The following is a 21,209-nucleotide window of genomic DNA, read 5'->3' on the forward strand; positions in this document are numbered from 1 at the left end:
TTTTCAAGCTCATATTTTCAGTTTCTTATTTTTCTTTTCGAGTTAAAAGTAAATGATTTTCTAAACAAAATGAAAAAAAACTTGTCATTGTACTGATCGATCGTACATCAAAGTGTTGCCCTAATACAAATTTGAGCATTTCAAATTGCTTACCTTGTAAATTATTACAAAAAAAATCTACTAAATAGCTTAGAAATTTTGGAAATAAATTAAATTCTCTTGCCCGAATAAACTTATAGACTTTATCGATGAAATCAGAATGTAGAAAAGAGTTAACAGAATGTTGTCTTTAAATAAAATATCAGCATTAGTTCAATTTTGGCAGAGATAAACGCAATTTAAAAATTAATAGGAATTTCTTCTAAATCCTAGAATTAAGTTTGGATGCCATTCAATTATTCGAACGTTTAGGTTCGAGTAGAAATGTTTACATAGAGACCGCTAAGACCTATGGTTTTCTAGGGCATCTTCTCGTTTTTAGTTATTTATTTTTCAAATAATTTATATAATTCCAATGTTATATGGCTTTAAAAATCACACACATATCCTTTTCATCCATATTATGAAAAAGAGCGAATGAGCCGTTCAAAAGAGCGGCTCTTTTTAATGAGCGAACGAAAATGAGCGGCTCCTAAAAAAGAGTGGTTTTGCCCACCTCTAATTTATCATATTTTCGTTTTATTCCTGAATTCTTTTTGTCCAATATTCATTAATCTGGAACCATCCTAAGCTTTAACAAAAAAGATGCATTTTAGGAAACGGAAGCTTACTTAAAAACCATGAAAACTCTTTAGGAAATATCAAACAAAGTATTTAAAACAAAATCACACTGTTTAAGAACACTGCTCATCAATCGGATTCTGGTCTTCAGAGATTTTCAATACAAATATTTTAGGAGTAATATTTTAGTAACTACTGATATAATTTATGATTAATCCCCAAAAGTGTCATCTACAAAAATAATTTGAACAAAGTTAGACTATTTTGAATCATTTTGTCCCTAATTGCAACAATTAGATAGAAGAACTAAATGTATTTGTTTTACTTATTTCATTCAACACTTTCTAAACGTTTAAGGTGGAACGGGACGCAATTTCTTGGGGAACTTCTCTTCGAAATCAATGTCTCGACACGACAGATTGCTTGCTATCTCGATATTTATCATCTGTAACAAAATAAACTTGTTTAAGTTACGGCGTTTTCCTTAAAGGTGATACGGGAAGGCAGCGCCATATTGAAACCACGACTCGAGTTTTTGGAAGCACCTTTAAGGAAAATGCCGTAACTTACGAAGCTTAATTTTTCGCAGTAGCTAACAGTAGATCGATAGCAAACAATTTGTCGAGTTCAGATTTTGATTCGAGTGTCCAAGAACTGGCGTCCCGTTTCACCTTTAAAAGAACAATTTTCGACGATCTTTTTTTCCAAATATCCTTCATAATTAGTTTAGCGTAACCGTTCGACCGCTTGAGGTACCCCTAGGTTGAGAGCCAATATGAACTCCGCAAACAAAAAAAAACCCAAAACTAATCACCAAACCCAAAACCGATTAGTGTGCCAAACTACACTCACTGTACATAATTACAACGTGTGCGGCTGCTGTATTGTTGTTTTTGTTGTGGTCGGCACTTGGGTCCATTTTTGGTCACCCCAGCCAAAGTTGTTTCCTTTATTTGTGCCGCCTTGTTGTGCTGGCCTTTGTTCCAATATGTAATTTTCTAGGGGAGAGGGAAACCCAACTTTTGGGTGGCTTACTTACTTTAGCTTACTAGAAAAGAAGCAAAAAAAAGCTCAGTAGTAATTTGCACCTGATTTTATTGTCCCTGTTGGCATTCCGGAACCCGCCCCCCTTTGAGCTCCCTTTCCGCGTGTGTGACCAAGCTCATTATTACTTTTGTTCGGTGTGGAGTTTGGCCGCCAAGGATGTAAAACCATAGGTAGGTAGAAACCAAATGACGTTTCTCTCAAGCGATCGCTGCGCCGCCACCGGAAACTTTTCGCAACTGTCACCGTTCTGCTTCGTGCCAAAAAACCATAACAATGAACACTGTCCGGAAGTGAATGGGTGGCCTGGGATGTTGTTTTTGGCACTTTTATTTCCTCCTTGTGACCGGGGGGTTGAAGGCTAGGTTAGTTACACTTTCCACCCCATCTTCAGCAGCGTGAGGTTCGAACCAATTTGGGTGGCAATTTATTGACAGTTTTGGTGAAGTTGCTATTTTCCTCTTCTCGAAACGGTGTGACATTTTTGGGTGTTCTGACCACGTTCTTGAGGGGGCGGCTTCACCAAGAGAAGTCCCCGAATAATAATGACACAGTCATTAGCGCCATGCCAAAGTCGGACGGTGTCGGTGGAAACAAAAACGTCACCCCTGCGGAACAACACAAATGAGCTTAACCTTTTTGGCCCGACGAGCTGCTGGAAGCTTACCGTTTCGGACGAAATTGGGGGAAAAACAGCGCCAAACTATACCGGGGTTGGGGCGGGGTGACATTGATTGCCGGAAGTTCCCCGGGAAGGAATTAGTTGTGCGGTGGAGGACATTATTCGGTGTTTTCGAATGTTTTTCTATTGTTTTTTTTTTTTTTTGCAGGGAATGTTACGATTTAATTGGTTGTACACATAGCGCAAGCTTGTAACAAGTTTCTGGCGCCACGTGATGTTTCGTGCTTGAAATTGAGGATTGTGTTCTGAATAAGAAACTTGTCATTGGACTAAATTGTTCCCTAATTAAGTATTTTTGCTGTTGAAAGATATCAACGTAATGTGTTTGCCAGTCACTTAGAAAATTGACAAAAGAATAAAACAAATGATTTGGAATGATTAAAAGAAATGTTCGTGGTTAGATAATTTTTTGAACCAACTTGAAGGGCCTCCAAATTTAGGTATACTTTATCTTAAAAAGGGATTTTTCTGTTACCGATCGTTCATAAGTCACTAACATTTCACTGAATTCACTAAAATTGAAAGATTGGTAAAAAAATGAAAATACGGATTATACAGGAAATAGGTTTTTAAGATAAATTATTTACAGCTCATTTTTCTACATAGCAGAAAGTTTGCTAGTTTGGATTGACCAAAGTGTTTTGAAAATTAAAATAATTATTCAGCTTTATGGGCAAGTTAAAAAAATGACAAAAACTTGTCTGCATAATTGATAAATAAATTCAATGCCATCACATTACCTTTTTTGAATATATTTCTGAACATTCGCAACTTTTATTCAACATTTGACTTAAAAGAGTTGTTGTATGTTTTAAATAAATCGTAAAGATTAATATGATGATTAATATTGAAGTAAACATAGAGTAAAGATCAGTTCAAATCCGCTCTTTTTACAAAATCGTTAAAGAGTAAAACTAAATTTATTGCCTCTTTAAGATTTTGAAGTTCTGTACTGTAGTAGAGGGATCATTAAGCATAAGCATAAGCATAAGCATAGGTGCCCACCCGCAGTTGCTACTCCGTTATTGACCAGGACCTCCAGAAGTTACATCCACGAGCCGTGGAAGATAAGTGGGTGCTATCTTTCCTCGCTTCGCAACTTCTCAAAGGCCCCTATCATGCTGATCAATACCGGTGCCGGCCACGACCAGTGGTAGAGTCACGGGGAAGTGGATGGGAATGTTAGTCCGATACTTGAGTGATAGAGACCGCCCAATCGACTGCTTCTCCGACAAAGTATCACATGAGTTTTGAGGGGGTTAGTAGATGGGTATGAGGTCAGGATTCACGAGTGGCAGTGATGTGACCATGAGCATTTTGTTTATCGGTTAAAAAATTAAATCTTAGGCAGTCGGCTGCGGAAAGATAAATAATTGATTATTTAAAAAGTTTTTTAATCGAACGCGTGCCAACCGAGCAGTAGTGCTATGGGCTGGACTTATTAGTATATTTTTACTGTTTGTACAATTTAGATAACGCTAGCAAATTTCAAAAAATTGTAATAAATGACGCTACTCTTCATCAAATCGATAGAAAAGAAAACAGGACACCACGTAACCGATTGTAATGAAATTAAAACAATAACTTAAACGAACTAAAAAGGCGGCGTGCCTTCAAATCAACGATGATAAAAGAAGGACTTTTGACTAAAAATCAAAAAACAAAAGCTCCGAAAAAACACGTTGCAGAGTAACCGCGAGGTAATCGAATCAAAAAAAATTCAAAAACGCGCGCTAAAGGTTTATCCTAAATGTCAGCATGAACATTCGGGATTCTTCCTCTCCCGCAATTATCCCATTTCACCTCCAAAAACGCGCCCGAAACGAAGCCGACAAAAAAAACTTTTCAATCGCGCGACTCTTTTCCAACTCAAATTATTACGATCAACGAATTTGAACAAAAAGAAAACAGGACACCGCGTAAACGATTGTGATGAAATTAAAACAATAACATAAACTAACTAAACGGGCGGCGTGCCTTCCGATCAACGATGATAAAAGAAGGACTGAAAAATAAAATATCAAATAAAAGGCTCCGAAAAACACGATGCAAAGTAACCGCGAGGTCCCACTTCTCACAATCGAATCTAAACAGCGATACAACGAAAATGAAATGAAAAATTACAAAAAGACAAAAGCATGAAACGAACTCACCAAATTGCAGCGATGAAGATGACAGCGACGTCGACTTTCGTGGGGCACTTCAACCCTGTGTCGGTGCTTTAAAAGCAGAAAACCGCCCTCCCCCTATGAACTTAACTTTTCTTCAAACAAACTCAGCCGCCTTCGAAAATCCACACGCGCAAAATCCACTTGTTTTCCACTCAAATCACATGAACAAACCAAACCAGCCCGTAAATTGTACAATATTCAATATATCGAGACCAAAACTACTTCCGATTGTCTGTGTCATCTCAATCACACTTAACCCCATGCTGAATGACTGGCTTTCATCTTGCCCCCTTGCCAACCATTCCAAATACGCTCTCGATTTCTCTTTTGCTCTCCGTTTTTTGTTCCTCTTCGCCAAAGTTTTCTCAGCCTCTCTCACCTTTTTCGCTTCTCTTATTTTCTCTTCTGCGAGCATTTAACACTCTCACACCACTCAACCTACAGATCGAACCCCGAGTCACCAAAACTCACCCGCTCTTTTTTCTCAAACCTCACAAAATACTTGCGTCTTCAACGCTCTCCCGCTCTTTTTAATTTCTCGCCCACATTAATACAAATCTCCCTCTCTTTGAATGCTCTTGCTCTCACGCTCTTCGTTTCTTCTGGCCGTTCGACTTTTTTCCTATCAAGGCTGCCATCTTGGATTTTTGAATGAATTTCACAAAATTACAAAATCTAGCATCCATTCTACGTTATTACCACTAAGCACATTAATTTCCCCACACTTCAAAGCCCCTTCCTTCCAGCCAGATCTGAAACAGCTCAGGAAACACCGCTAAAATCCGGCTACGGCCGAATAATTGTCGTGGACCTGTGCTCTACGACGCCTCCACCTTTTCCCGAAAAAAACGGCAAATTCACGCACAAATGACACTTTCACTACAAAACCCAACTTTCACTACAAAACACAAGTTATTTCTTCCAACAGCCACAGCAAAGTCGAATGAAACCCGAAAAAAACATTTAAAAAAACACGCAGCCCCGAGACCGATTCTGTAAAGACGTCTTCTCTCGCCCGTGGCTCAACTCGCTCTCTACTCTACTGTAGTAGAGGGATCATTTCTACAAAATTTGTAAATGTCTTTACACAGTACAAATGTTTTTTTGGAAGGTTGAACAATAATTTGAATTAATATTACTTCGTTAATGATTGATTTTTTATGGAAAAAAATAATCAATGGCACATAAAACCCGATTTAATATCACCAGAGGTGAAATAGAGCCTTTCTTACAAAATGATGAAACTCCGACAAATATATTGGTGCAATTAATTTTTCAGAAACAAAATGATACCACCCAGTGAGAATTTTACCAAAAGCTTCAAAAATTTTAAGTCTAAACCTCAAATGCCATTTTTTTTAATTTCAGAGGTACATAGTGGGTCGCAAGATATTTAAATTAAATTAAGAAAAACATATTGGATTGACATTATAAGAAAAAATTAAGGGTACTCAGTCTTTAATTTTAGTCTATGATTAACTTAAAAAATATGTATCGCTATTGCACTTTGTCGATCTATTATCAGAAGCCAGAAAGAACATTTTCACGCCAGCGTAAAACGCGCAAGCGTAAATGTGCTGGCGTTTAGTATATGATTCTGTATAAAACCAAAAATTTTATAGGAAAAAATAGGGTAAAAATAAGACGAAAAACACTAATATGGCTATATCTCTGAAAATACAGTTTGGGAAAGCTTCAATTTTTGGGCCCAAGCAGTTTATGGCGCATGTTTTCCAATGGATTTTTGTTTGAAACTGAATTCTTTTATTTTGATAGTGTTATCTGTAAAATTGTCCAAAAAATACCTCTAAAAATGGCTTTGACCACATTTATTGGTTGAAAATTGTGAATCGAAAAATAAAATGTTCGTCTCCGACCCCACGGCTACAAATCTGACTTATAAAAATTGTGGGTTTTACGAGCGGTTTTCCAATGATGGAAGACACAAATTTTTAGGAGCGGATACAGACATCGGCCATGTATTTCAGAAAAAGAGCTCTCAAAAATCAAACTTTGAGTTCCGGATTTCGGGCCAAAATTCAATCGAAAGAGCGCATCTAAACCTTCAATTTAGTTATAGGAATTTTTGCCTGGGACGAATCCTCGCCGGGCACGATTTTTTTAAGATTTCTGAGAAAAGCGTTTTCTCAAAAGCAAACCTTAAACCTTTCTTTTGTAAGAAAGGCAAAAAGATGTAAATTTACACTTTTCGATGTTATAACATATGTTTAATTTTTCATGAAACCAGTCAAGTGCCTTAAATGTTTGTTGGGAAAGCCTGATTTATTTTTTATGTTTATTTAGGTTATTCATAAAAAAGATATTTCTTTTCTTATAAGTGTGGGTAGAAAATCATGCAAAAAATCAGGCATTGTTTGACAACTTTTTTCGTTGTTCTATGATAATCCTCCGTTAAACCACATTAAAAAACCATGGTTGTACTAAATCAGGGAATTTTGATAGATTGTGTGTTAGAAAAATGTGCAAATTTACATATTTTATATGAAATATCACATATTCCACATAAACTTAGGATAAATGACATTGAAAAGATCAATTTTAGTGTTTAAGTGCAAATCAGGAACAAAAACCCAAATCTCCAATGGCTTTGATAGGAAATTTCCTTAATTTTTTTTTAACTTTTTGAAAATGGCGCACTTTTAAACAATGTGAAGTTCTTTCTTACTTGAAATTCGATTAAAAAAATAATATTTTATCAAAATTTTTGACTCGACGTTAATTTGTGTCCCCAAAAGATACCATTTTTGGTCCTTTCAAATATTTTAAAATTTAAAAAATACAGATTTTGGGAGTTCTTTAGTGACAAACATGTAATTTAAAATGGATATATTTTCATAAGAGTTTATCTATTTTTTCTTAATAGTCCTATCCGATACTTATAACTTTGCCGAAGTGGCAAACCAATGATGCCAAACGGCATCTTTGGTCATAGGGAAGCCTTCTGAGAAGTTAGAGTCTAATCAATTCAATTCAAAAATTAAAATCTCACAAAATTGATCAATGTTGTGAAAAATTGCCCTTCTAAGTATTTTGGAAAGCTTCAAATTATACAAAACATGTTTGTTTTTGCATTTTTGTTTAATTTGTTTACCATTTCTCCGGATACAATTCCCCAAAATTGTACCAATGTTTACTTTTTGTTGCCGAGTGTGATAAAAAGAATGTAATAATCACAAGAATGGAACTTTTTATTGAAAGTTTTGAGAATTTGACAAGCTTGCTACATTCTCCAAGCAGACATTCAAATAAAAAAAAGTGTTTTAATGATTCCCATTTATCAAGTAATTACATACCGTCTTTTTTCAAGAATTCCTCCTTCTCCTCACATTAATATTTCATCGGTTTTCACACCCATTCACAATAACCGTTTATAAAAATTTCTTCGAAATGCCTCATCCTCAACCCTTTATTCACCGCATTCACGTTATCTACCCACCCACATGAATGAATTGCGGTTGAAGCGGTGGAATGTAGGAAAGGAGGAAAGCCCACCAGATAACATCGAAAGCATTTAGCCAAAATATTTCTATCAACACAATTGGCTGAATCGGCATTCGTGGGTGAGTGTGTTTTTCCGAGAGAGCGAGATAGGGAAATAAAAGAGTTATTGAAAATAAAAAATGAACGAGCTTTGAATTGTTTGCGGTGAGAGAAGCACTCGGAAAATGGGTTGCGGTGGTTGGGGTGGGTGCGCAAAGAGACGGAAAAGAGGAGAGGGAGGAGGTTTGAGGGGAAAAACGAAAACTATGAAATAACATAAAAATCACATCACCATTCAGAATCATTCAAATATTTATAAATATAATAACACGAACATGGTTAAATATATATATCGGATAGTGAGAGAGACAGAGAAGGAGATAGATTATGCATGTTTGTCATATCGAAAAAAATCGGGGTTAGGTTAGGGTTTTGGTTAGATATAGATAAAGTCGGAAACAGACACGTATAGATATGGGGTTTTAAAAAACTAGCAAACGTTGAGATAAATAGGGAAATATTTATATAATTGTATGTATGTGTGAATAGTGTGTCTGTGGTTTGTTGTGATAGTTGTTGCTGCTGTTGTTGCTCCACTTGGTGAGAATTTTCGTCCACATATTAAATTTATGCACTCGGCTTGGTTTGGTTGGCACATTTTCACCCCACGTTGTCGAAAGCCCAGCGTTTTTTATTCTGTTGAAAATCTGTATTTATTTTTCGGCATAACAACTTTCACGTATGCGGCTAGACGAATTTCACCCTGCATTAGGATCAAGCTATCCGGAATGGAGAATTGATTTTGTTTTTTTTTGCATTCGCAAAAAAGCTTGTCGGGTGTGTTGGTGATGGCTATCTTAATTTGCTGCAGATTGGAGGGAACGATTTGTGTTGGCTAGCTTATAGTTTAAATATTTGGGATTTGAATTAAATCTTGCTTGGAATCTAAATTTAAAGCGTACTTTTTGTTTTTCCAGTAGAACATCGGACAAACCGTCAGTGGGGGTTTAAAAAAGGGTTGTGTAGGGGACATCTTTAGATGACTTAGCTGAAAAATCTCGTTCCTAGAACAAATCCTGTTATTTTGGCAGCTGTCTAAAGTTGAGGCACGTTTTTGGCCAAAAATGACCTCTCGAAAAATCAACTTTTTAATATTTTTGTTGGAACTGATCGAAAACTATAAATGTTTGAAATATCGCTACCTCAAACATTGTACAGTCATCCCACATATTCGGAACGGTTTACAGATCGGCCGATGGTTGAAAAATCATAGAAAATCGATAGTCGAACATAATGTTTTGCTTTTTCCTTCATGTGGAAGCTTTTCATGAGATCTTTCGATTGATGTATAGACCGGCTGTAGTTTTTTTACGTTTTATATCATTTTTTAAAGAAAAACATTGACCCATGAAAACCACAAATTCGGAACACTTTTTTTTACGGATGTAAACAAACCTTTGTTCTCTCCAGGAATACAGATTTTGAACAAAATAATGACTTCACACACTGAAATCAATGAAACTCATGCTTAATGATGTTTTAAACATGGTCTGATGACTTCTTTGTGGAAATATCAGTTAAATTCAGGTGTTCCACAATTGTGGGAGGCACAATAACATCCCACAATTATGAAACAGGCAATTTGGAGGCAGTGTTTTGCTGCTCTGGATAAAATTGTCTTGAAATGAAGTTTTTGTCTAAAAACTACTACTTTTACTAATGAAATAGCAAGAAAATGTCCAAATAAAGGTCCTAAAAATAGTAGGGTTGACGGAAAAGCTGCATTTGGCATGCTATTGACAAATTATCTCGAAAGTGTTCCGAATTTGTGGGTGTTCCGAATATGTGGGATGACTGTACCACAGGGGTGACCAAAGCACGGCCCGCAGGCCACACGTGGCCCGCGAGGTGATTTTTTGTGGTCCACGGACCCATTTTAAATAATCATGTGAAATGGCCCGCTGATCACTTGTAAAGTTTATGTTATACTTTTTCAAAATTAAGGTATTTTAAACATTTGCTAATCTTTTTTACTTTTCGTTGAAAATGCGTGATAAAAGTGAAACTAGTAAATATTCATCAAACATTTTTGGAAATTCAGGCTTTCAGGATTTAGCCAGACTAAATTATTAAATCTCAAAAAATATGACTGTTGCAAGTATTTTACAAAGCTTTTTCGACAACCATCCCCTCGCCCATTATTAAAAATTTACTCTAAAACTCACTAGCAAAAATATTATTTCAAAAAATTTCAAAATAAAATTTTCCTAGAAATTTGAGTGCAATCAGCTGAAATGCATTCCTCTGCGTTTAGAATCATTTTGAGCATGTTCTGGTATACAAAAAAAGATTTTAGTGAATTTTCGATGATAAATGTTTTTTCGATGAAATGGTTTTGTCGAATCTTACATTTTTGAAAATAATGATTGCAATTCAACTTTACGGGTGCTTAAAACATTGTCTAACTTTTTTTTCGTAGAAATGTTGAAATTCTGGCTTTCAAGCGATTTTTTATTAGACACACTAAATTTAAAGATAAAATTATGCCGTTACATAAATTACATAAGATTACATGTACGCCGAAATACAAAAAAAAACTTTAAAATTGTATTGAGAACACAAGTATATTCAGATAAAAACTTTTTTTCAAATACCTAAAACAATAAAATCACCAATACCTGTTGAAAACAGCCATATTATGTTTTCTATTATTTTTAATTAACGAAAACTTTTAAAAATACAAAAAAATTAAAACTTCAGCTGATAGATGTATTTTCTTGCCTTGTAAATTAAAATAACATAATTTATTTTTTAAAGATACATTATTTAGCCCGTAAGCTCAAAAAAGCTTCAAATTTGGCCCTGCCTCCAAAAACTTTGAGCATCCCTGTTGTAGCATGTCAGTTCGAATCCCTCGAACAAGAAACACTGTTTTTGAGCATCATTTTATTTTCATATGACACAATGTCACCCCATCTAAGGGGTGAGAATGGTTAAATTTCCAAACGATCCATCAAATCCCACCATATTTTGATAAAATATAAGTAAACTATCTAAGAAAAATTTTACGTTGATAGATTTTCGGTGCTATTTAAAACAAATAGTAAAGAACTTTCTCAGCTTTTTGAATATTAGACAATTTTGTTGAATAATTAAATCTGAAAATGGCTTTAACTCAAAAACGATTTTCATAAAAGTATTCAAAAGTTAAAGTTTTTTACTTATTTTAAATTGATTTTATGAGGCTTTAAAACAATTTTCACTAAAAACCAAAAAAATGCTTTCAAAAATATTTGAAAAATTAGAAAAACTTGGCATAATATTCACTGTATCGTTTATTAAGACTTAAGTATTGAAGTACACCCACAAATAGCTTTAAAATAGGTTGAAGTTTCTTTCATTCTTGCTTAAACATTTTGTAGAGTAGTGCTTGCGTGCAAATCTGTGTACAAACTGGTCATAAGTCACTTAAATTTAAGATTTTTGAAAAATATTTAAAAATTATGACAATTTAGGCAAAATGCACACAAATTCGAATCTTATACATATTTTTCATGGTTTCAAAATTTGATTTAAAAATGATTTAGAATATATGATCCAATTGTTTTGAAATAATTAGTTTCCAAAATATCTAAGTACAGACGATTTTTTTTTTGCAAAAAAAGCAAGTTTTTGTGGTGCTGTACATCGGAACTTCATAAAATTAAAAATATTTTTAAACGACCATGCAGAAAAATGCATTTGAGATTGTTTTCATTTGATTAGACTTCTATTTCCATTTAAATTTTGAAGTCTTTGAAAAAAAAATCTTTGGTTTCTGATTTTCCGGACCAATTTCCTACGGCCCAATTCGTATTTTTTAAACATGCAATCATTATTTTCTTCTTTTTGGTATTTTTGGTATTTTTCTATTTCTTTTTGTTTTTTATTAATTTTCTGTAAAATGGAAAAATAAGCATAAAAATTGCAAAAAATCACATTAAAACATTGTTTGGGGCAAAACAAAAAATATTGCATATTTATTTTGACATAAAAAAGTATTGGATATGAGTTGAAAACAAGACCAAAGTTGACCCCGTCTATAGGCGTGGTTGAGCCTTAGAGGATTAAAAATCAGTAGTTTCTATAAGCTTTGACAATAAAAAAAAATCATGGTAAAATTGCATCATAAAAGAGGTAATATTCAACCTTCCAAAATTACCCCCACCAAATTTACACCATTTTTACTGTGTAGTTGAATAACTAGTGACAAATTTAAAATAGAACAAGCTTTGTCAAACTTTCCTCAATTTCTTGGGGTCACTGCTTTTAGTAAGCTAATTATTTGTGAAATAAAAATTAATATGAAGATGATGGATTACTGAAGATTTCATCAAATCATGTCTTTGATTTAAAAAAAAGCTTCTTAAAAATGTTAAAATACTTTTCGTTTTCTCTGCATTTAAAACGTTTGTTAGCTAATATAATTTTCGATATTTTGTATACAATTTATCTCACTGCTTTAGAAATGCAATGTTGACAAATCCATTAAACCCGCTGTCTGCTCTGCGGTGTTGTAAATCATCCCACGCTCGGAACATAATTAGTGTATTAAAAATTAATAAACCATTCAAACACACAACATTTTAAATAATTTGTAAGCACAGGGCAGACAAACGCACACACACACACGAACGCATGTTTTTAAAATGTAACCCGAAACCACCAAACCAATCATCCAATCCGCTGCTCTTTCCCTGGAGGTATCAGTGCCGGGGTGCGGAAAACCGCCAATATCCTCGTCGCCCAAACTGGTAATAAATTTCATCTCAATTTGCCCCCGAGTGTGGCGAACAAACTTTCATTAATTGGCGATGTCATTCGCCCTGGACCCCATACCGATGCTGGACCACTATCTGTTCTAGCTGATTGGTCTACGAAAGGGAGTTGGACCCATTTTTGACCTCTGTGTTTGAAATGTTTTCAAGTACAATTAAAAACGGGTAAAACTTCGGCGCCGTCACCCTACTCACGTCACCAAGCTTTTTTTTTTTTGCATCGTTGCTATTTCCGGTCGGCTTATTGCCGTGCTGCTGCTGCTAACAATTTTTAATTAATTTTTCAAACCATTCAGTAACAACCTGCGACGACGTAGAGCGACCGATCGATCGGTGCAGCAGAGCGGGAAATGCGTTTTGAATTTTTCCAATAACTGCCAGCCGCGAGTAAAAACAACTGAGGGGTGGGAGAAACGTGACTGGGTTGAGAGGTGGACGACCTCCTGGATTGGCTGGAGGGAGCTTTCCTCGCTTTTTATTTTAGCTTGAAGCTTCGTTTTGTTGTGGGTGTGCTCTCTTGATACATTTGAGCAACTTTATTTGATTTTTTTTGTTTTTCTAGGATATTTCTTTAGAAAAGTTACTGAAAATCGGTGGATTCATGTGCATAGCAATCAAATTTCTTCTGAATACGGAGACTCTAACTTACATTTTTGACCAATATTTGACCTCCTATATAAAGTATTCGATCCAAATTTACCAGAGTTCTAGCTTTCTATGAAATTACTCCCAAATCATAGCTGTAAGTGCCAAGAAAAATCTTCTTCGCACAATTTGTCAGAAAAATATAGCAAAATATTTTGGAATAAAAATTTAAGCATTAGGAGTATTTAATTTCTCGTGGGTCTCGTGGCGCAGGGGTAGCGGCTTCGGCTGCCGATCCCGATGATGCTATGAGACGCGGGTTCGATTCCCGCCTTATCCACTGAGCTTCTATCGGATTGTGAAGTAAAACGTCGGTCCCGGTTTCTCCTGTCTCGTCAGAGGCGCTGGAGCAGAAATCCCACGTTAGAGGAAGGCCATGCCCCGGGGGGCGTAGTGCCAATAGTTTCGAGTATTTAATTTAAAAGTTATTAATTAAAAATAGATTACAACAAATATTTTTTCAATCCTCTACCATATTAAACCAAAACATTTTAAAACACTTTCGAATCAATCACATTGTAGAGAACAGTTTGCTGAACAATTTCCATTAAAAAGTATCAGCGTTGGTTCAATATGAATAGAGATATGCAAAATTTCTGGATTTAATTCCCTTTTGCAAGATGATAACCGCCTTTTGATTTTTTTATATGATTTTAAAAATAACGTTCCATAAGTTTCGTCAGAATTTGATGTAATTTTCATTTTTCAAAAAAAATATTTTCGTCATTAAAACAAGCGAAATATTACGTCTTTTTGAAATCTTAGTCTTGATTTAAAAAAATTCTAAGTAAAGAAAATATCTCAAATGTGTGGTTTTTTATTTTTACCGTGTTTAGGATGTAACTTTTGTTTTACAAAAAACTTTACTTTTCTTGTTTTATGTTTTCTCGTTTTATATTTATTATTTCAATTTGCATTTATTTTATTTAGTTTATCTATGTTTTTGATAGTTTTTGGACTATTGTATCACCTCTTATCATTACATTTTGCCTATCTATTTTTGTCATGTTCACTTTTTCATTTTTTTTCTTGTTTTATTCATATTTTCTGCTCTAGAATGGCACCATTATCATTTCAATTGTAAAAAAAATGCGTAGAGGCATAGTCTGGGACACTACAAAAATTACTGTACGAATTTATCACGAGATTTAAAATGCCTCTACAAACAAAACAGAGAAACCCATGTTTTGATTGATACATTCTGAATCAAGATTTATATGTTTTTCTAAAACAAATATGACCGCCAAGTGGTCGACCAGGAATGTACCCTTCAGAGACTTAAATTTTCCTATTTGTTTTTTATTTAGCTCAGAAATTGGAGATTCACTATTCGATGTTTCTTAGACGACATTTATTGAACCTTGAAAAAAAAAACCCAAAATGGTCACTTCTTTAAAAAATCAAGAAAAAACTGCAATCTTATAGAAAAAATCTATCTTTAAGTCGTAATATCTCGAAAACGGTACACATTTGTGGTTTTTTTTTATCACTAAAACATTCAATAAATTAAAAAAAAAATAAAAAATCCGATTTTGGGAAATCGACTTTTTGTAAAAAAAACGTTAATTTAAAAATTGTTTAAAGAAAAATCCGTGTTACTTTTTTCTAAATAGGGGTCATTCCAGGTCAACTGAGTACACTTTTGGACTCGACCTTCACCGATTTGGATCAAAATTGGAGGGAACGTTCATCTATCGATAGTTAACAGAAATCCTAAGTTTGGTGCTGATTAGACTTTTGACACCGCCCTCTTTTTTGTCGATTTTCTAAATTTGTTTTTTTTTTCTTTTAATCATAACTTTGCAACTATTTGAACAAAAGGCTTTCTACAGGTTGCATTTTATAGAAAATTGTCCAAGGAATTTGATAAAAATAAAAATTTTACTCTTGAATGCCCGCTAATATGATATTTTAACGTTTTAAGTATTAAAATTCAGTTTTGACCAGTTCCTTATATTTTTATTTGTTTTATTTTATCATCATTGTGTTCCCCGGACAATTTTACATACAGTATGTAAAAAAAGTATTTACACCCCTTGGGCACTATGCACATTTTGTGATGAAACATGTAAACAATTTAATGTTGACATAAACCTAGTACTACGTTTTGTTCAGAAACTCATGCCGAACATTTTGCTGCAAAAAGCTCATGAAAAGATGTTTTCTATAAAAAGTTATATAACAAATACTATTACAAAAATAAAAAAGGTGCAAAAAAAGTTTGTACACTTTTCGAAAAATTAACATAAATAAAGTTATTTGTTGACAAATCACCATAAATCCAGTCTCCCAACTCCAAATAGGCATCCTTGACTGATTAAAAAAATAATTTGGATTGAATATAAAGTTTACTAATTACTTAGTATAAAAGTTTATATAACTCTGGAAATTCTATATAACTTATCTAAACTTAATTTTGCAAACTTTCAATTTAACTAAATGTCAATATATTACCATAGAATTACTAAATAAACATTTTGGAGTGGGTATAACACCGTTTTGGGGGTCTTTGTATCGCTAGAATAGATTTTTCGTTGGAATTTCGTACCAACCCGGAATTACGTCGTCGAAAAATCCGCCGGCATCCGAACTGGTCCACAATTCACAAGTTAACCTATGTGGCATCGGAAAGGGCATAAAATTTCCGATCTTTTGATACCCAGACATCTAGGTTTTCTATAAAACCCACGTTTTTAAATACCTAGACTTTTATACTAAGTAATTGGTAAACTTTATATTCAATCCAAATTATTTTTTTAATCAGTCAAGGATACCTATTTGGAGTTGGGAGACTGGATTTATGGTGATTTGTCAACAAATAACTTTATTTATGTTAATTTTTCGAAAGGTGTACAAACTTTTTTTGCACCTTTTTTATTTTTGTAATAGTATTTGTTATATAACTTTTTATAGAAAACATATTTTCATGAGCTTTTTGCAGCAAAATGTTCGGCATGAGTTTCTGAACAAAACGTAGTACTAGGTTTATGTCAACATTAAATTGTTTACATGTTTCATCACAAAATGTGCATAGTGCCCAAGGGGTGTAAATACTTTTTTTACATACTGTAATAATCAAGGTAAACCTCAAACTAAAATTAACTGTTGCCGAGATACAGCGATTTTACTAAAAAAAGTTTGATTTTGCGCTGCACTCTGTCATATGAATTCAAATCCGAAATGAGTTTCTCACATAAAAAAAAACCGAACAATGCGGGATTCATCCCTTTTTGCCTTCCTCACCTCACTGAGGCAAGGCTATAAAATCACTCGAAAAATGAACTTCTTAAATACACCTCCTAGATATACCTTCACGTATACCTATCGACTCAGAATCAAATTCTGAACAAATGTCTGTGGGGATGTGTGTAGACATGATTTTTTTTCCACACGATTATCTCAGAACTGGCTGAACCGATTTTGGCCGGATCCGCCTTATTCTGTTCATTTTGGGGTCCCCTAAGACCCTATTAAATTTTATTCTGTTTAATGAAGTACTTTTAAAGTTATGCCAAGAAAAAGTTTTTTTGTAGCTACAAAAAAGGGTGATTTTTGCATAACCTCAAAGGCCGGATCTTTTTGCTTAAGCGCGAGAGTCGCGCAGCATGCGTAGGGATTTTTGTTTGACCACGCGGGGGGATTGGCAGCCACACCCCTTTGCATGCGTATCGCCCGGTTGCCACATTGCTCATGCAGTGTCTGCGTCTCTTCTGGAAAAAATCTGTATTAATTATGTTGCTGCATCATTTTGTCTCGACAAAGATTTACACGAACTTTTTACTGAAATATATAACTCATGGGACTTTTCTCCTTTATTTTGGAGGGTTGGTAAAAAAAAGAATTGAAAATTGCTGTTCAAGTAAAACCATTAATTATAAAAAATAAAAAAAAACTCTAAAATTAATTTGTAAATACAACCAAAAATACAACATGAATGCGAGGAAGGCACCAACCACCTTAAGGTGGATTAAGTAACGTTTTGTTTAAAAGTACACCATGTACTTCCGAGTGCTGCGCAAAAACTTTTTTCAGTGAAATCGCTGTATCTCGCCAATAGTTCATTTTAGTTTGAGTTCTACATTGAATATTATGTAAAATTGTCCGGGGAACACGATTGCGATAAAATAAAACAAATAAAAATATAGGGAATTGGTTAATACTTAAAACGTTAAAATGTAATATTAGTGGGCATTTAAGGGTTAAAATTTTATTTTTATCGAATTTCTTGGACAATTTTCTATAAAATGCAACCTGTAGAAAGTCTTTTGCTCAAATAGTTGCAAATTATGGTTAAAAGAAAAAAAAGTTTTTTAGAAAATCGACAAAAAAGAGGGCGGTGCCAAAAAAAGAGGGATGGTCCAATCAGCACCAAACTTAAGATTCCTGTTAACTATCGTTAGATGAACGTTCCCTCCAAGTTTGGTCCAAATCGGTGAAGGTCGAGTCCAAAAGTATACTCAGTTGACCTGGAATGACCCATAGTCTTCATAAAAACCTGCAACTTTGTCTAAGCCACCAAATCAATCAGAAAATTTCTTCGATAGATAAAGATTTTTGAATAATTAGGCACCATTTTTGTATGGACAGCTGCCAAAATTGTAAGAATCTTTCTATGGGTGAACTAATGGCACCAAATTGCTCCTTTGGTCAAAGGAAAGGCTGAGCATTAGAGTAACGAACCAAAGTTTTGGACAATAGGGTAAAGAGCCCATTTAAAAAAAAATTGGTAAAAAGTTTGATGCTGTTGAACTCTGGGTTTAAAGCCTCATATACAATAAAACTTACGCAAACAATAACATAAAAAAATCATCAAGTTGATCCAGATGTCAGTTAATATCGACCATCGGTTGCTGCGATCCCTTTCAGACATCGAAGTAACAAAGTTAACAGGAGTAAAAGTGACAGACGCAACATTCTGTGATTGGCTTAAGAGGAATTATTTTTGTGAATTAGGGTAAAGATCCCTGTTGTTGAACATTAGGCAAGAATTGCCTGGTATATCTGGAAATTCATCAGCAAAAGTAGTTTGAATTAAAAAAAAATAGCGACTGATGGGCAAAAATCCTTCACGACAACTAAGCACAACGACGTCGATTTGTCGATTGTTGTCGCAGTTGCGATGTTTCTGGTGAATGTTTCCCACTTTCCCCTCGGCTCAAAATGTCTCTCTGTGGAACAACAACCAGCAACAATTGATGTGTGTGTAGGTGTCAGTGGGTGTGTTGATACACTAGTGTTTGATGTTGTTGGTAGGAATGAAAAAAGGATACTTGCCTTTATTAAAAACGATATCGTTATGAATATTGAAAATATAAACATTCCGCCTAATCCGTATAAATGCAGCGTCCGTCGACCGGTTCTATCCATTAGTGGTATTGATACGAGTGTCATCACAACCTATATAGATTTGCGTTATTTTATTTTTATTTTTCAAAGGGAATAAAGTGGAAGAGAATGAGAACAAAAAGAAAAACAATCAATTGATAAATGTAGCATTTAAATTGAAATGTGTTGAGCTGGGTTTCAGAGGTTATGCCCACACAAATGTACAATTGGCATCAATTTCAGTGTGGTGGTAATTCGAAACATGTCGAATCAACTTTGACCCCTGGCAATTCTGTGTGTGTTTGTATGGTTAAATGCTTTTAGGCTTGAGGAAAAGAAGCGAAAGTGCACCAATTGATTGCATCGAGTTCCAGTTTAGTTGAACTATTTTGTGGTGAAATTTTGGTTTTCGATACATGCTCCATTGGGTGATTCTGGTGGTGGTGCCGGTTCTGGTTCTGGTGGTGAGGCACACATCGGCTGGAACACGGTTCAGTCAGTCGTGGTGGTTAGGCGCTAGTGGAAAATTTAAATGGATTTCCAATTGAAGTTTGGTAAACCAACCTCTGTGGCTAGATATGGAATGGATATTTGGGGCGCTCCTCCTGTGCCTTTTTCCTATCTGATGAATGAGGGATATTTTTCAAAATTATTAGCTTGTTGGATTGCATTTATGAATTATTTTGGGGTTGGATTTAAGAAATAATTAGAAAAACGTAATTAACGCTTCGGTAAAACATAAATAAATGTTTTTCAAAATACCATTGTGATAAAAAATAAAAATAACTGAACTAAAATCGTGTGGCTAGGCTACTTTACATTTCAACAAATTGACTTCAAATTCTGGATTAACGGTGCACATCAATCAGAGCTTTTGGACCGAGGTTTTTGTTACAGAAGTTTTATTATCTACTATCGAAATATTTTTTATTCATCCCCTAATGTACTTTTAACAAACTTACAACAAAGTTTGACTATTTTTACAATCACGTTGTTGCAGGATTGGGTCCGTAAGTTTGACAATTTTGGAATAAGAAGATAACAACTTCCTTCGTTGCTGTGCACCCTTAAGCGTTTGAAGATATAAAGTAAGGTACTTTTGTTCTATGATTAAGTGCTTGTGGTGGGGATCCGAATACCCATCTGACTAAATACCCATAAATTTTAAAATAACTGCAATAGTATTTGTTTGGTAATCAACGTTGTTAACCGAAAAGGTTTCTGCTGAACATGGAATCGTCCAGCGATAACGAAAAAGTTTTCGGTATCGTCGAAACGATAACGATATAAGTATCTTTATTGAAATACGATAATTTTATCGTTGATACCGACTTATAATAAATCTAGAATTTTAGGACTTTAGGACGGAAACATTTTGAAATTATGTTTTTCATGCATTCATTCTGGAGCAACATTTGAAAGGGTGTAATGAAAGGCCGTAAGAGCAATGTCGTACCGCCCCTTTCAAATGTTGCTCCAGCATTGATATTTTGCACGCTTGTGGTAGCTCAGCTGTTACTATGTATGAAGCATTTCGTGATACTTTTTGATTATTTTTTTAAAAATTGAGTTCAGATTCAAAATTTACCCTTACTCTCTCCTCGACTTTGACTAGAGCTGAGGGCAACTTTAATTGAAATTTGTACTAGCCTTATGTAGTAAATTTATAAATAAAAGTACTTATCCCACTATTGCCAATGGTTACTCCAGAGCACCACTTATTTTTGTCTTTAAAATTGAATTTCTCTGGAACCATGCATTTTTTAACCTGGTTCAACTTGCATTAGTTTATGTAGAATGTTAACTTATAAAAACGAAAGAAAACTTAGAAAAACTTAAAAAAAATCTTGATTTTGCTCTGGGCGGAAAGGTGTAATATTTTTTATACAGTTAAAAACACCAAGATTTTTACAAATTATTGCATTTTTCTGAAAATAGTCAAATTTGCAAAACGGGTATCAATCAAACAACGTAAATAAAAAAATAAAAAAATAAAACATAGTTTTTTTACTATATTTTAGTTTTTTGTTTCAAATTTTAAATTTTTCGTGAAACACTGTACCTTTTTGAAAATACTCAAATTTCTAATTTAATCTTATATACTTAAATTTTCACAAAATTCAGAAATTTTAATTCCAACAAATTTTAATATTTACAACACAGGAATTCAGCGATTCAAATTTTGCTTGCAATTTCAAAATTTTGTAATCCATATCTGATTCTGATTTGCGCGTATGTATTGAAAATCTATGCAAATCGTTTGATTAAAATATTGCAAACAGGGCTATTAAAAATGTTAAATCA

The 21,209-nt window shown here is 34.2% G+C and overlaps 1 protein-coding gene across 30 annotated transcripts in view; it reads right to left on the minus strand.

The window, feature by feature from the left end:
• The window catches only part of LOC6037170 (glucose transporter type 1), a 431,006-nt gene that overhangs the window by 96,504 nt on the left and 313,293 nt on the right, over positions 1–21,209 (minus strand). For all 30 annotated transcript variants that reach the window (XR_005278313.1, XR_005278311.1, XR_005278309.1 and 27 more), the window contains one exon: positions 18,855–18,977. Coding sequence is in view for 24 of the 30 variants with exons in the window: in XM_038261504.1 (XP_038117432.1) it covers positions 18,855–18,977 (123 nt within the window). In the remaining 6 variants the exon portion in view is untranslated. The remainder of the gene's footprint in view (positions 1–18,854; positions 18,978–21,209) is intronic.

This window comes from Culex quinquefasciatus, chromosome 3 (genome assembly GCF_015732765.1).
Source record: "Culex quinquefasciatus strain JHB chromosome 3, VPISU_Cqui_1.0_pri_paternal, whole genome shotgun sequence".
Lineage (NCBI taxonomy): Eukaryota > Metazoa > Arthropoda > Insecta > Diptera > Culicidae > Culex > Culex quinquefasciatus.